Source organism: Taudactylus pleione, unplaced genomic scaffold (genome assembly GCF_031769625.1).
Source record: "Taudactylus pleione unplaced genomic scaffold, aTauple2 ptg000634l, whole genome shotgun sequence".
Taxonomy (NCBI): Eukaryota; Metazoa; Chordata; class Amphibia; order Anura; family Myobatrachidae; genus Taudactylus; species Taudactylus pleione.
Window position 1 is genome coordinate 2,766,944 of NW_028285036.1, and position 15,799 is coordinate 2,782,742.

Below are 15,799 nucleotides of genomic sequence, written 5' to 3' on the forward strand. Positions count from 1 at the left end.
GCCTCCACTTCTCCACTCTTAGAAAGTTTGATACATCTCCCCCATATATAAGCAACAGGCTGCTGCTCCCTGTGAGATGAGAGGCTGAGGTACGTGACTGTGTGTCACCTCTCACATCTCAGGCTCTCAGAGAGGCATTCTTCTGTAACACACATGTGATCCTGCTGCTGCTGCTAGTGCTAGTGCTGTCTGTCTGCCTGTTTGCTCAGGGCCTGCTGAGAGATTAATAAAGTTGAAAAAAAAAAAATTTGAGGGCAGAATTCACGTCTGTAAAAATGAGGGACCAATAGGAGAGCGCGTTCTGGCTATGGGCGTGGCTTCGCTTTGCCAGCTTCTACAATGGCGGATCGCCTGACGCAGCTTCAGGATGCGCTGAATTCGGTGAGTGTGTCCCCGGGTCCCGCCGGTCTCCTGCTCCGGGGCAGCTGTATGGTGGCGGCTCCCTGTATATGTAGGGGAAATACTGGCGTTATGCTGGGTTCCTACGTTCTGTACGTACAGCTTCACCCTGTTGGGTGGTATAGAGTTCTCTGTATCCAGTTCCCCAACATACCAGACACCTTTCATCTCCCTTGTACTTGTCCCGTGCCTCATCTCCCATATACGTGCCTTGCCCTGTGCCTCGCATCTCACATATAAGTACCTCGTCTCTTCCTTATGTGTCTTGTGCCTCACGCCTCCCTTGTATGTGTTATGGTGCCTCACGCCTCCCTTGTACGTGTTTTGTCTCCCGTGCCACACACACCCTTGACCTTTGCGCTGTGCCTAACATGTATATTGTGCCTTGCACCCTGGAGATTCTGGTAATTGGTGACATGACCACATCACGCGGTTGCGGCAGATTAATGCTGCCATGGTTGAGCTTATTTCTCCTTTGCGCTAGGGTCCTGGAAGTCCACCTAGAGAAGAAACTTGTCCCCTCGCGCACGCTTTGCTTGCCACGCTTTGGCACAGTGGCTCGCTACGCTCGCCACAAGATTTTCTCCCCTCTATGGGCTCGATTCAGTTGCCCGCGATGTAAATAGCGCCGGGAGATAGATCCCAGAACTATTCAATTGTGCGCGGTGTTTAGTCGGAGAATGGCCATTCTCGCGACTAAACACCCTGTTTAAGGCACGAGAACGGGCATTCCCCGACCTAACTTCCCGGCGCGATGCTGTTATCCAGGCGCGACGGGCAGAAAACAGCCTTGCGCCGGGACTGTTGTCGGATTTCTGCTCGCATCCCCAGAGGAGTGCGAGAAGAAATCCTTAGTCAGGGTTAGCTGCGCGGTGTATTGAATAGCTCTGGGAGCTGATTCCCGGAGCTATTCACTTCGCGCAGAATAGCATCGAGCCCTATGTCTATTTCCCCCCTCTATGTCCATGTGGATGGTAGGGAATGCCGTCGGACAGTAGCTGATGACGTCCGGGTCCTCTCCGCAAAGGAAATCTAGACTCTACCATGCTTGCCACATCCCAAAGGGTCTCTATTGTATTGAGACCCAGTGACTGTGCAGGCCATTGGAATACACTGATGTTGAGATGACGTGTGCTGTATGACAGAGGTTCCCAAACTTGGTCCTGAAAGGAACCCTAACAGTTCCAGGTTTTAAGGCTATCTGCTTGACCACAGGTGACTTAATTAGTACCTCAATTTTTTGATTTATCCTTCTGTGCTCAACCATGGATATCCTTAAAACCTGGACTGTTAGGGTGCCTTTGAGGACCGAGTTCGGGAACCTCTGTTCTAATACTTCCAGGAAAATAGTGTACCATGTTATTACATTGGTGGGTAATTGGTCTGAATGAGATCCGCGGCCACTGGGTTCCAGCTTATGTGCCCTCCTCTGTGCAGTGCAGGGAAGTCACATAGCACATGGGAGGAGGTGGGGGGAGTGCAGTTTATTCTGCAGTGGGTGCTCTCCCTCCTTCTCCTGCAGGCTCTGTCTGTGAAGGTTAGTAATGTAGACTTGCATTGAGTGGGGACACTTATTTTAGGCGGGGCTTATTTTGTCTCACTTTTGCCTTTAGAAATATTGGGAGGTATGTTAATGAGGATTGGAGGTCTAAGTGGCATGTGGGAAGGTGTGGGGGAGGCATGGATGGCTGTTGATAAATTACCCATTGTTGTCCATCAGTGGTTAATATCGATGACCGTAAACCATTAATGGGGAACAATCAGTGGTCGTCCCTGCTGTGGGGAATATCAAGTGTCAGGGTTTAGCTGCCCACTGAGGTAGAGCTAAGCCCTTTGCTGCTGTGTCGAATATATAAAAACCCATCGTCGCCTGGCAGCCATCGATTGTGGAGAACCATCGGCTCTCCACCATCGACAGCAAACAATCGATGATGGTTAATGGCCATCCTTAATGTGGAGTAAGGGGTGAGAGGTCTGAGTGCATGTGGGATCTGGTGATTAGTTGGGGAATTCTATGGCAAGTTGGGCTCTAGTGTGCGTGGGGGAGGGGGCACTTTGTTGTAAGTGGGGAGTCCAACGGCATGTGGTAGAATTTTGTAGCAAGTAAGGGACATTTGGGGAATCTTGGGATGAGTGAAGTGGGGGTGCCGAGGATTTTTTATTGGGCTGGTTTCTCATTCTTGATATTAAGTTCTTGCTGGGACAGTTAGTAGGAACATCCAGGGGTGCCTGGGCTGGAATATGGAGGAAAGAGGACACTGGGTGGGAACTTGGAGTAGACTGGGTGAGAACATGGAGGGGGGAGACTGGGCGGGAACATGGTGGCTCCCTGTTGGTAAAAGTTAAAGGGAGACGAGCGGTCCTACTCACCGCAAAAGCCACAAGACATACCACCATGTCGAAGAGAGAGAAGGTTGCGAGCAGGACTAACACCCACCGCCCAACATCAGGGTGTTACTGCCGCATTCGTTCCCCACAATAGTCACCATCTCTCTGTCACCTCTATAATACTAGTACAGTATATGTACTGTGTGCCTAATATTTTGGATCTATGTCACACACGTTGCACCTCTGGTTATAGCTATTATTATAGCTGTATAATATCTGAGTGCCCTGCTGCAGCTTCTCTGCCCTGTGTCATCCTACATGTTCTGTGCGCCTGGTATTGTTCTCCCAGCAACTATATAAGACCTCCACCATCTGCACCTTATCACCCAGGACACTATATTCATGAGAAATGTAACGAGCTGGTCTTGTACAGCCTGAAGGTCACCCTATAACCACCAGATTTTAAATGTCACTACTTATAAATGGCGGACAGGTGGAGCAGGTTATCATGAAACGCATCAGAGTGCGGTATAGTGTGCAGAGTATAGCGGCAGTATACAGAGACTGGAATATCGCAGTGTGATATCGCCGAGAGATATTTACTTACAGTGATCTCCTTGTTCTCCTTCCTATGTGCAGCTGGCAGATCAGTTCTGTAACGCCATCGGCGTACTCCAGCAATGTGCGCCCCCTGCGTCTTTCAACACCATCCAGACCAGCGTAAACAAGGACCAGCCCTCAAACCCCACAGAAGGTAGGTGGAGGGAAATGTTAAAAGTGTAATCCAGGTAATAAAAAATATATATCACTATTTATTAACCACTTACATTTATTCCCCTAGCCCAGGCCTGGCAAACCTGTGGCTCTCCAGCTGTTGTGAAACTACAAGTCCCAGCATATCCTCTCACTGATCAGCTGGTAAAGCATGCTGGGACTTGGAGTTTAACAGCTAGAGAGCCACAAATTGGCCAGGCCTGCTCTAGTCCCCGGTCCACCCCTTCTCTAGCTGTGGGCACTATGAACAGTCAGTAAAGCAATATGTATAAGGCCTGCTAAGTGACATTTCCCAGAAGTCTCTTCTCCTAAACATATATGGTGTATTTGCATGATATGACTATGGTGTAGTTTATAAACTCTGATAACTTATTGTGTCATTGATACTAGTTTTGTATGACACATTTTGGGTTTCCTTTGCTACCGAAGTTCAAGGATTGCGGAAATAATCCAGTTTCATGAAGTCAGTTTTGGTAAATAATATTTTAAGTTGTAGTTGTCTATATTTTGTCATTGGTCAGAGTATGCCCAGCTGTTTGCTGCCCTCATCGCCCGCACAGCGAAGGACATTGATGTCCTCATCGACTCTCTGCCCAGTGAGGAATCTACGGCTGCGTTACAGGTGAGGTGTGCGGCTGGCATACGCTCTGGGAGCTGCAATGTGCCACTCCTTCTCCTTCCACCCTTTCCCCTTATCCTATATTATGCCATGGAAAAGAGGTGGGAACTATTTTTTATATTAGGGCAGGGATAAGCACCGAGCAGCACTCCACTCGCTCTGAAACTTATATGTCCCAGCATGCCCTGCCTCTGTTTTAGCATGCGCTAACGGCAAATTTATTGCACGGACCTCGTTCCAGCCTCTGTTTTAGCATGCGCTAACGGCAAATCTATTGCACGGTGTCACAGACCTCGTTCCAAGATACTCCAATCTCTAGCCGCTATCCGTTATCTTGTCAAGATCGGCACTCACTTCAGCCTGCATGGCGTGGGTTTGACACTAGAGTTAAAAAAAAAAAAAAAAACTGGTCTGTCTACAGAAGTGATTACACTCCCCAGTATCTCTCCCACTCACTGTTATTGTCCAGGTTCTGCCACCATGAAAGTTGTTTGAGGAGCGACAATCTCCAAGTAGGAAGTTTCTGATCTCCCTACGCAGTTCCAGTTATGTCCCAGGTATCATTGCCCAAATAATACCCTGTAGTACAGATGTGTAGCATAGATTAGCTGAATTCCAATGCAAAATGGATCCATTAAGAATCAGAGACCAGTTCTAGTAAATGAAGTTTAATAGGCGAAAGATACAATGCTTAAAAGTATATACACTGAAATGCCAATAGTCATGAAATAGAAGTATGTAAGGGGGGATGTAGTCAGCATCCCAGCGTGCGGGATGCCGACTGTCTTAATACCAGCGCTAGGGTTAGGCACCGGGGAGGGTTAGGATTAGGGTGCGGGGAGTGGGAGGTTACTTTTAGGCACTAGGGGGGAGGTTTAGGGTAGGGTTTAGAAAACTCACTATTGAGTCCTATGGGTGTCGGGATTCTAGCTGTCAGTATTCTGATTAGCGGCATCCCGACAGCCAGGATATCATACCCAGCTAGTATGTAATTCTAGGTGGTGTCACTGTACTGTGACATCTTGGAAATACCAGGACCTGCATCATTTTTAATCTGACATCTCGTGAGCCCGTGGTAACAGACGAGGGTCACTGGCTCAGATCACATCCACACTCAATGCAGGAGGTACTAGACACATATCCAGGAGGTCAGCGCAGCGTTCTTTAGCTTCCATGAGATATGGGAGCAGAAGACCCACCAGTGCCCCTGTTAATACTATGACACCAGACACAGAACCTCACCTGGGCTTGTGACATCACTAATTGAACCCTGGAGGACTGGCAACGTGTGGCGTGGTCCAATGTGTCACAGTTCCAGTTGTTTCGGGCTGATGGTAGGGTTTGGTTGGTGCAGACCTGGTGATGCCATGAACCCTAGTTGTCATCAAGGCACTGTGCAGAGGCTGGTGCTGGTTCCATAATCGGTGTGGGGTGTATTCACGTGGCATGGGTTGGATCCCCTGGTTCACCTGAACACTTCGTTGACCGGTAACCACTACGTTGAATTGCTTGCTGACCATTTGCAGCCCCTCACGGACTTCATGTACCCCCACAACGATGGAATATTCCTGAAGGATAATGCACCGTGTCATCGGTCCCAAGTTGTCCATAATTGGTTCGAGGAGCATTCCAGAGAATACCGATTAATGGTGTGGCCACCACATTCTCCTGATGTGAAACCAATCGAGCATTTATAGGACATGGTGCAGAGGTCCATCTGCACCTACAAATATTAGGGAGCTGTGAGAAGCTATCCAGGCGGCATGGTCAACATTTCTTCAAGGTCTTTCATCCACTTGTGGAATCAATGCCACGTCGCTGTACTTCGCCAAGCTAGAGGGGGTCCTACCCGATACTAGGAATCTATCCCATTACTTTTGGCACTTCGGTGAACAAAAACACAATTAAAAATGACATACAAAGATGGTCTTGGGCAAAAAAATTTAGAAACGAAAAGGAAATAAATAACCGTCTCACTTACATGAATCTGTTTGCAGGGATAATCCAGAATATGGAGCAATTCCCCATGTCCGAATTGCACAAAGTTTGAGTTCTACATGGTATATTATGCCTACCTAGGTTGTAATGCAGCGCCCAATTTTGCTGTCCTACTGGCCTGTGTAGATGCTAGTTAGGTTTTGGAATTTTGTCCAGATCATGCTTAAACCAACTGTCTGAAGAGAGGAAAAGTTCAAACACCTTCTATGTCTGCAGGGGTACATCAAATAATACAGCATCTCATTACCAACAAAGACAGGAGATGTGAACATAATATTATATAGAACAGAGGTTTTTCATCATTCTAATATGACCTCATTTATTCCTTCTTCCTAAATGGGATTTTTTGATGGCTGTATGGGTCTTTGGTAAAGGGTCAGCGTCTGTGACATTTCACAGATCTTCAAGGAATTTGGGGAGTAGATTAACAGGTCACGTGAACATTGACAGATTAGTTCTACACAAAACTTTGACCTTCCCATATACCATTACCTATTCCCTGATCTGAGCAGCTCCCTACATCTGCCTGACTCCTTGTCAGGGGAGAGAAACAATGCATTTCTACTTCAGGGTCCATAGGGGGTCCACAGGGTTGACCTTGGGGTATAGGTTGGGAACCAAATCCGGGCACCACGCAGTTAAAGCTTTTAGCTCCCAGGATGCACTGGGTCCACTCTCCCTATAACCCCACCCCCAAGCCAGAGGCACCTCAGTTTAAGTTGGTGCCCGGCCGGAGTCGGGTCACCGTTAGCGCAGGGGGAGCTGATTAGCAGCCCCTAAGCTTATTTTATTTTTTTAGGGACAAAGTTTTTTCCATGGACTTTGGACTCTTCAGAGCGGCAGCGTCGGACTGTCCATAGGACGTCTAAGCTGCCGCTCCGTCACCCCACTGGCGCTGAGACGCCAGTACAGATCTGGGGATCTCAGCGGGACCCCAGAGTCTGTACTAGCCGGACTCTGCGGGCGCCCAGGACTGCTGCCGGATCCACGGGGAGCAGGTAAGGTCGCGGATCACCGCTTGCGGTGATCCGCGCATTTCAAATGCAGTCCTGTGCCTCCGGTCTCAGGGGACAGACCGGAGGCGCCGGCAGTGGCGGCGGGCCCCCCATACCCCGTGTGTCCACTAGACCACCAGGGACTTAACGATCGGTGCAGGGAGCCGGCGTCCCGGGGGTTAATAGCCGGCCAGGGGAGGCAGCCTTCCCTGTTACAGCGGCTCCTCCCCTCAGCTCAGCGCGCCTTTCAGTATCCATAGTCTGGCGTCGCTGAGCTGCTTCCTCCGCGGGCCACGCTTCCTCTGAGGTCTCCAGCGGCCATTTTATCTCTGTGGTGCAGCAGAAATCTCTGGAGATGGCAGTGAGTCCAGTCCCCCTGCGTACCTCACCATCAGGTCAGTGTACACAGCGCTGTAGCCTTCCCAGACACTGAATCTGGGCAGTTGAATGCAGTGTAATAGTGCAGTATATTATATGACATGTTTATGTATATATGTATATATCTGCATTGTATGTGACTTATGCTAGTGCTGACTGTACTTTATTCTCTCACCTGTCAGTGTATATCTATCCCTTTTCTTTATCTGCCCTAATACAGCTGTACTTAGGGTGGTTCTGAGACCTCACATTTATATACTTGTTAATATTTGTGTGGTTTGTCACATACTGTTGCGTGCTGCACGTTGCCATATTTTAGATGGAACTGTGTGTTGCATACGCTGAAAATGGGTCCCTGCAGCTAATTTTTGGCATCAGTCAGGACCAGTATAGTGCTGCTTAATATTTCCGCCAAGATTGGTCAGATATGTCTGACCAGGAGATAGAGCGTTATACTGCACCCATTTTTACTATCCTGCAAGTCATGTGCTGCAGGTGTTAGTGCGGAGGATTTGACTCATAAAGGGTTCTGTATGTGGCGTCATCTGGTGCCGGCCTCTTTCACGACCCCCTTGGGCGGTTTGTTTTCTCGGGATCCTCTCAATTGCGGATCGCCGGGCGGGCCCCATTGTTGTACCTCACTTGGGGTTACTTCACCATACTGCCCTTTTCATCTCAGGGTATCTCGCAGCTTCTTGCACTCTTCCCCTGTGACACAGACTACCGCTCCCTGCAGGGGTTTTTCGCAGTATATGAATTCCCCCTGGTGCCACAATAGTCTGTCATTCCCCTTGCAGGGATTACCACAACAGCCACCCTGGGTGGATGTCGTTTTCTACGAAACGCTAATTGGCGTGGTTGACGCCCTGTGGTTACTTCCCAGTTGGCTCTGCCGTGAACTGGGTACTGTTCGGGGCTCTTTCCCTCTTACACGGGGGGAAGCCTATTTCAGGTATTATTATCCCTGCTTTAGGGCTGGTAGCAGGTCCATTCTGGTTAGAGTGAATGTTGACCTGCACCTGTATCATACACCCTCAGTATTGCGTGCCTTCGGGTTACCTGTTGCTGACTAGCGGGTGGATCGCATAGCGGGACTCTGGCTGTTGCCAGATAGGAGGTGTTACAACAGTGTTTGGCCTCCTGTCCCAAATTCCCTGAGGGTCATCACGAGCCCCTCCTGGGGGGGATGGGCGTGTTACTCGTCTGATTACAGACGTTACTACGCCTCCCATTCCTGCGTGGTCGGATTCTTCGGATCCGTAGGTGGTAACTCTGCCTGAAATCAGTATACTTGCTTTCAGGAGTTGTTACCCATCCTACCATGGCTATAGCATGGTTGGTTAATACTATTGCATATTGGGTTGATGCATTTGTAACGTTTTTTCCCCTCCAACACGTCGGGGGTTCAAATGTATTTGGTCGCTCATGTAATATATGCAGTTGTCATAGGTGGACATGCCTATATTGGATACCAGTCTCCTAACTTTCAGAGTTCCGGCTGCGACTGTATCCTCCGTAATACCCTATGGCTGTGCTCTGGGAATGCAGAGGTGCAGATACCATCTTTAGGGTTGATATTGTTTGGTCCTGACCTTGACAAGATTGTAGTAACATTGGCAGTATTACTAACGACAAGTTTACCGCTTTCAGCTATGCCCACTACAAGGCCTCAGACTAAGTCTGTTAAGTCTTTTTTGTCCTCTGGGTCAGCCTAAAGGTCTGTTTCTTCGTAGACTGTCGGCATCTACAAGGGCCGACATATCCAGTACCGAGCAGGCCTGGACTGCCAGCCGATCCTGCTTCTGAACCTACGGATATCTCTTCAGTCTGACGGGACAGGCCTACAACTGGGAGATACCGATTTTCTCAGTTCGCCCGGTATTAGTGTCAAGTTGCCGCGGCTACGTGGGTAGGAGGGTACGCCCTCTTTACAAGGGCCTTACAGATCCAGAAAGCTATGCAGTTGTTGCGGTAATCGGAGCTAATTGGGCCATCCCCACTATCTCAGTGAGGGACTGGTTGTTCTGTTTTCTTTCTGGTGCGGTGGCTGAATGGTCCTCTTTGGCCTGTTCTCTGTCTCAATTCCCTGAACCAGTTCCTAAAGCTACCTGGGCTCAGGAGGAAATCCCTATGCTCCATCATACGATGTTTGGAACCTGGGGACTTTAGGGTATCACTGGATATACAGGACGCGTGCCTACGGGTACTTACAGAGACCTTTCCTCAGCATGGGCTGAGGTTTGCTGTATCACAGCAACACTTACAATTTTTCGGGCTCTGCCTGTTGGGACTGTCCTCAGCCCCACAGGGGTTTACCAGCGTTTTGGATTTTCTGACAGTTCTTCTGTTCAGTATATCCCAATGCTCCTGTACCTGGACGGCCTCCTGCTCTTAGCGGGATCACCGGGGTACTTTACGGCCAGGTCAGGATGACTGTGGCTTCTTCAGGGTGCAGACGTTTAATCAACGGGGAAAAAGTCCTCCCTGCATCCCTCTCTGGGTATTCTTCATCTAGGATCCCTGCTGGATTCTCAGAATCTGAGAATTCTTCTGGCGTAAGACGGAATCTCCTCTCTTCCATTAGGAGTACATGGTTGTCTGCGCAGTCGACAGATGTCTTTACACTCTGGGATGCATGGTGGAATGGGCTCAGTTCCATTCCAGGCCTTTCCATAATTGGCTCATCTTCAGATGGAATGAGTTTTTTCTGTCGGATAACTGTTCAAACGATGATGCTCTCTCCGGAGGCAAGTCGGTCCCTGTCCGGGTGGCTATGGCCATCTCGTCCAGGGTTTTCTTTGCTAGGGACAGTGTCTGGACCGAATCCTTTTCAGTGCAGTTGGACGTCTGTCGATTCCACCCTGTCAATTAACTTACTCTGGCATAACTCTTGTTTCCCGGTGAACCTGAAAAGGTTCAGTCCGACAGGGTCAGGACAGTGGCTTCCTTTTTAGCAACACTGTTCGTTGGGTGGCAATGACAGGTATGTCACATATTCGGACATAGTCCGAGGGTCTCCTCCCGACCATCTCGGCAGCGTTCATTTCAGGAGCTCTCCATTGGGAAGCGGGAGTCCTCAGCCGTCACGACGTGCATCCCGGGGACTAGTCTCTTCCCCAAGAGAGGTTTCATCTCCTGGTGAGCAGGGGGGGCCGCCCTGAGGTGACCCTCATGGCCTTCTGACTTTATCACACTATGGTGTTACAGTTCAGCTCTGGGGATTCTGAAGCAAACTTCAGCGACTTTGTCGGTGAAGTGGTCCTTCCACTTTGTGTACCTGTGTTCTCCGGTCTCCCTTCTTCCTCGAGGTCTTTGGAAGTGTTTTCAATCGAGACGGAGATGCTTTCCTGCTGGTGGCTCCTGATTGCCCCAGATGTCAGGGGTACTTGGATCTTCGGAGTCTCTACATCGATACTCCATCCCTGATGCTTCACTGCCCAGACCTGTTGTCTCAGGGTCCTTGGTTTTGCCTTGGACCTGGGTCGTTTGTCTTTGACTGTGTCCTTACAGTGGTCTTACGGCTTCCCTGGCTTTGTCATCGTTGGAATGATTAGAGCACATGGATCAGCTTTTGCTGGGACCTACCACAAACTGTGGCAGCCATAAATCTTATGGTATTGTACCTGTCGATACAATCCTCCAGTGTCCAGGATTTCCAGATATTCTGGCATTCCTTCCGGCTGGCTTGGGTTTCACACGTGGCCTGGTCTTCCTGACAGTGCGGATCTCTACACTGTCAGTATGGTTAAGATATGGAATTGCTTCACTCTGGTATCCAGTTCATCCTTTGGAGTGTTTTCTTGATTATGCCTCCATTTGTCCTCCCTAGGGACTCCTTGGGAGTAAGTAGTGGTTCTTCGTTACCTCCGGGGACAGTCAATGGAACCGCTGGTTGTGATAGCCATTACATGGTCTATTGCTTAGGCTCTCTCTTTCTCTCAGGGTGTTTATATCAACCAGGAGAGTGTCTGAATTGGGAGCGTTCTCATGTGGCTCCCTCTTCTGGAGGGCATCATGTCTGGGTGGGAGTTGCTCTCGCCCTGTGTTTCTTCTTAGTGGTTTTCAGGTTCCATATTATTCTGGAACTTATGGTACGGCCATTCTGTCCCCAGTCCTCTCGGCTGGTGTGGCCTCATTGACTGTGGTCTGGCCTCTTTGGATTTATGTGATCCGTTCAGGTTCCTTACGGAAATCGGACTCCTTATTGGTGGTCTGAGATTTCTGGTTTTCACAGGAAAGGATGGCCGGCCTATAACCAAATGTTGGCTTGGATGGCCTCGTAGGTCTTCCTCAGGGGCCTACCCATGGGTAGGCCTTCCTGTTGTTGATGCTTGTTTTTTCTCGGGCCATGTGACCCTCGTGTGCGGCTCGCTGTGGCGCCTCGGCTGTTTTGCCTTACTAGGTGGCCACGTGGTCTTCTGTCCACACCTTTTTAAGGTTCTAGGCATTGGTTTCCTTTGCCTCTCAGGATGCTTCCTTTTTGGCGACGGATTCTCCTCTCAGCACAGGAGCGTCCCCACCCTTGGTTGAACTGCTTTGGGACATCCCCAAGGTCAACCCTGTGGACCCCCTATGGACCCTGAAGTAGAAAACAAGAGATATGGTAAGAACTTACCTTTGTTATCTCTGTTTCTACGAAGTCCATAGGGTCCACAGGGCGCCCGCCCTGACGCACCTGGCTTCATATGGGCTGTGTGGCTGGTCACCGGTTTTCCGTCTCCCATTTCGGTGAGTATGGTTATTGAGTGTTCCAGTTTTCTCTCTCTTTTTCTCTCCTCCTCCGGCCTTTGGCTACTTACAAACTGAGGTGCCTCTGGCTTGGGGGTGGGGTTATAGGGAGAGTGGACCCAGTGCATCCTGGGAGCTAAAAGCTTTAACTGCGTGGTGCCCGGATTTGGTTCCCAACCTATACCCCAAGGTCAACCCTGTGGACCCTATGGACTTCGTAGAAACAGAGATAACAAAGGTAAGTTCTTACCATATCTCTTGTTTTTAAAAGTCGTCTTGTGGCATTCCCATGTGATATGATAATTCCTAACACAGGGCATGCTGGGAATTGTAGTTAAACAGTAGCTGAAGTATTGAACAATGCCATATGTACTGGTGGATATCTAAATTTACCAAGAACATCACCTTAGGGCTCGGACATTAGGGAAGATGGACACTTAACCAGATTTACAAGTCAAACTCCACAGTTGTCGGAAATAAGTTATTTTTTTCCCCATTTTGTTTTGCTTTTAACGGAAAATAGATACAATTAATGGTAATAAACCAGAAATACCTGGGGAAAAAACAGACAGAACTGTTCTGTGCGATTGAAGTACAATATTAAAGCCGCTATCTCACATAGAATGTACCTATTGCACATACATTTTATATAACTCTTTGGAGGGCAAACCTGTGTGGCTGCCGCAGGATCCCCGCTCTAAGTGAGTGTCAGGCAGGGGGGCAGGATGTCACAGAGCTGACACAAAACACATGGGGACATAGGTGTAATAGTCTGCGATTTGCTGGTCCCCATGTGATTTCAGCAAAATAGCTGCGAGATTTAAAGCGGCAAATAGCTTTAAAGCAAAAAAACAACTTTGTTTTGCTTTTAAAACTAATTGGCACATTAAATCTATCAGCTATTGCCGAAATCACCCTGGTACTAACAAATCGCAGCCTTATTGCATGTGGGCCACGGTCTGACTGCTAGATGCGCACAGTCTGTTTTCTACACCAGCTTTCAGACTGTCGGCATTTCATGTGAAGGGAGAAGGAGAGGAGGATGTCGCTGCACAAAGCCGACACAAAACACATTACGTCCCTCTGCCGACCCATGACATGCTGACAGTCTGAGAGGCCCATGACATGCTGACAGTCTGAGAGGCCCATGACATGCTGACAGTCTGAGAGACCGTGTCTGTATAGCAAATGCTGGAAGAGGATGTCACGGAGAAAATGGAGCTCAGAGGGGCATTCCGTAGTCTTTTGCTCGCTACGGGGCCCATTTATCAAAAAATGTTGTTTGCAGTGCGATGTTGGGCGCGATATTAGCGATGATAGCCCCAGGCTGTATCAAATAGCATTTGCAGGGACTGGGGCTCCGAAAGGAGACTGTCCCTGTGATGTGCTCAGAGTGAAGTGACTGCTTCAGCGGTCTCTTCACTCCTGCGCATTGCGCAGTCCACCGATCACGCATGCGCGGCGGCCTTTGCCAGAGAGGGTTCACATTCCGGAGCTTGCTAAATCTGAGGGAATCCCATCCACTTCCCCCATAGAAACCTATGGGGGTTGCAGTTGCTATGGGAAATGGAGGGACAGCAGCAGGTAGCGGGAGATATCTGCCGCGATCCCTCCTTAGTTCATCTGGGGGGCCGCTAAATATTTGCGGTTATCTCTCAAAGGGGTGTTTTTGGGGGAATATGCCGCAAATATTTCATGATAAATAGGCCCCTACATCATTTGTTATGGTAATCACAAGGCGCTAAAAAATCCGTACAATTATCATTAATAGCGGCCGCTGTAGAAGAGACCCTTAAAGCATTTCAGCATATTTTCCAGGTTTAAAAACACCAGTGCACAGTCTATAGCAATCTATTTAGCCCTAGTAAAAATGACTATGAAAAGGCCCCCATACATCAGCAATTGATTGCAAATTGCACGATTGCTGCAATCAGTTGTTGATGTATGGGGGCCTAAACACCATGTGATGTATTCATTTATAAGTTTGTATTTTTTCCTATTCCTATCTGTGGATGATAATGGCAGCACCAGATATGAGCTGCACATACACTACTGGTATTCATGCTTTGCCTGTCTGTGTGTTTGAAGGCTGCCAGTCTGTACCAACTGGAAGAGGAGAACCACGCAGCCGCTACCCGCCTGGAGGAGACTGTCTACAGGGGGGACATGCTCCTGGAAAAGATACAGACTGCGCTCGCTGACATTGCTCAATCTCAACTGAAGACGAGAAGCATAATCCACACACAGGCCCCTCCCGACAGCTAGCACTAGGGGGCGATGTTACACCTGGATACAGCCTCTGAGTGCTTACTAAACCATTGGACAGCGATGTGAAGGAATTGTTTACTGGCCTGATATTACTGTGGGTTTCGGGCGGGGGGGGGGGGGGTCTTTGCTTGATATGCTCTTCAGTTGGTCTTTGTGCAAGCTGTCTGAGAAAGCAGCTTCCATTAAACAGATCTGCCCTCTCCGTCCTCTGATCAGTCTGCGTCTGGTGGAAATTTCCTTTGTCGATCTCCTGGGCCTAATTCGTGGGAAAAGCCGCGATGAGTTCTTGTTGCAGAAACCGAGCTGTTATTCCCTATAGTTCCAGAGTTTCCGGCAATTGCAGCGTCCGCTGCCCCACGTGGATTTCTGCGCCAGCCGCACGGCAGCTGTTCCTGTCCGAGGATTTTTGCTAATAAATCTGTTAATGTTGTTAAGTATTATGACTTTTATTGTTTTCTTCCTAATCATTATGTTGTAGTCTAGAAATTATTATTATTCTTTCTAATTACGCTGTGATTCATCCAGGGCTTATTATTAATACATTAGGTCACAGAAATGCCATCGCAGGTGACTCGGCCGTTTCCTGGTAATGAGCTCACCAGTGAAGTTGCTGTGTTTACAGCTGATTAAATCACGAGTGTCCTTGTGTCGTATCATGAAGGCTCCAGAGTGTGGGCTCTTCTGCAAGTAATTGTATTTCTTCATCAGGTTCCATAGGGCTCCACAGGAAGACATTGGGTGTAGGTGGGACCGGACACCAACAGCAAAGCTTTTCAATCCCAAGATGCTCCGGTCCTCCCCCCGGCCCCGTGTATTAGTGCAGTCTTACCTCCGGTCTCAGGAGACAGAAAGGAGGCACTGATGTGGACACTGGCTCGCCCACTACTCCACTAGACCACCGGGGCATTAACATGCTGGCGCAGAGGCATATTATTAAGGCCTGGGGACCCGGTGGTTAACGTCAGCCAGGGGATAAGGCGCTCTCCCTGCAGCCCCTCCCCCAGGTCTGGGCGCCATTCCACTGCGTTCCTGGTGTTTCCTGGGCTGCTCCTCCCTCACCCTCCGCCCCCTCAGAGACACGCGGCAGCCATTTTAAGCAGTCTCCGAAAATCGCTAGGTCCAGTCTCCCTGTATATCTCTCTCCCAAGGGCCAGGTTATATACACAGCGTTATGTTACCAGCCACTGCGGTTTGTGTAGTTGATATTAGTGCCCATTGCAGACATGTAATGTTCTTTTCTGGTTTGTATGTGACTTGTGTTAGCGCTAATCTCTGTTTTTGTATACTGTCAGTTATAACTATCCCTTTCTTC

At 49.0% G+C, this 15,799-nt stretch overlaps 1 protein-coding gene across 1 annotated transcript; it reads left to right on the top strand.

The window, feature by feature from the left end:
- Positions 1 to 279: 279 nt before the first annotated feature.
- On the top strand, positions 280 to 14,921 carry MED21 (mediator complex subunit 21). Its single transcript, XM_088454903.1, has 4 exons — positions 280 to 381; positions 3,367 to 3,481; positions 4,023 to 4,123; positions 14,308 to 14,921. The coding sequence occupies exons 1-4, from the start codon at positions 340 to 342 to the stop codon at positions 14,482 to 14,484; spliced, it is 435 nt and encodes a 144-aa protein (XP_088311029.1). The 5' UTR covers positions 280 to 339; the 3' UTR covers positions 14,485 to 14,921.
- The last annotated feature ends 878 nt before the right edge of the window (positions 14,922 to 15,799 follow it).

Coding starts and splice junctions, on each gene's coding strand:
- MED21 (XM_088454903.1), top strand. CDS start 340: ATGGCGGATCGCCTGACGCAGCTTCAGGATGCGCTGAATTCG. Junction 382..3,366: donor TTCAGGATGCGCTGAATTCG/GTGAGTGTGTCC, acceptor TCCTATGTGCAG/CTGGCAGATCAGTTCTGTAA. Junction 4,124..14,307: donor AATCTACGGCTGCGTTACAG/GTGAGGTGTGCG, acceptor GTGTGTTTGAAG/GCTGCCAGTCTGTACCAACT.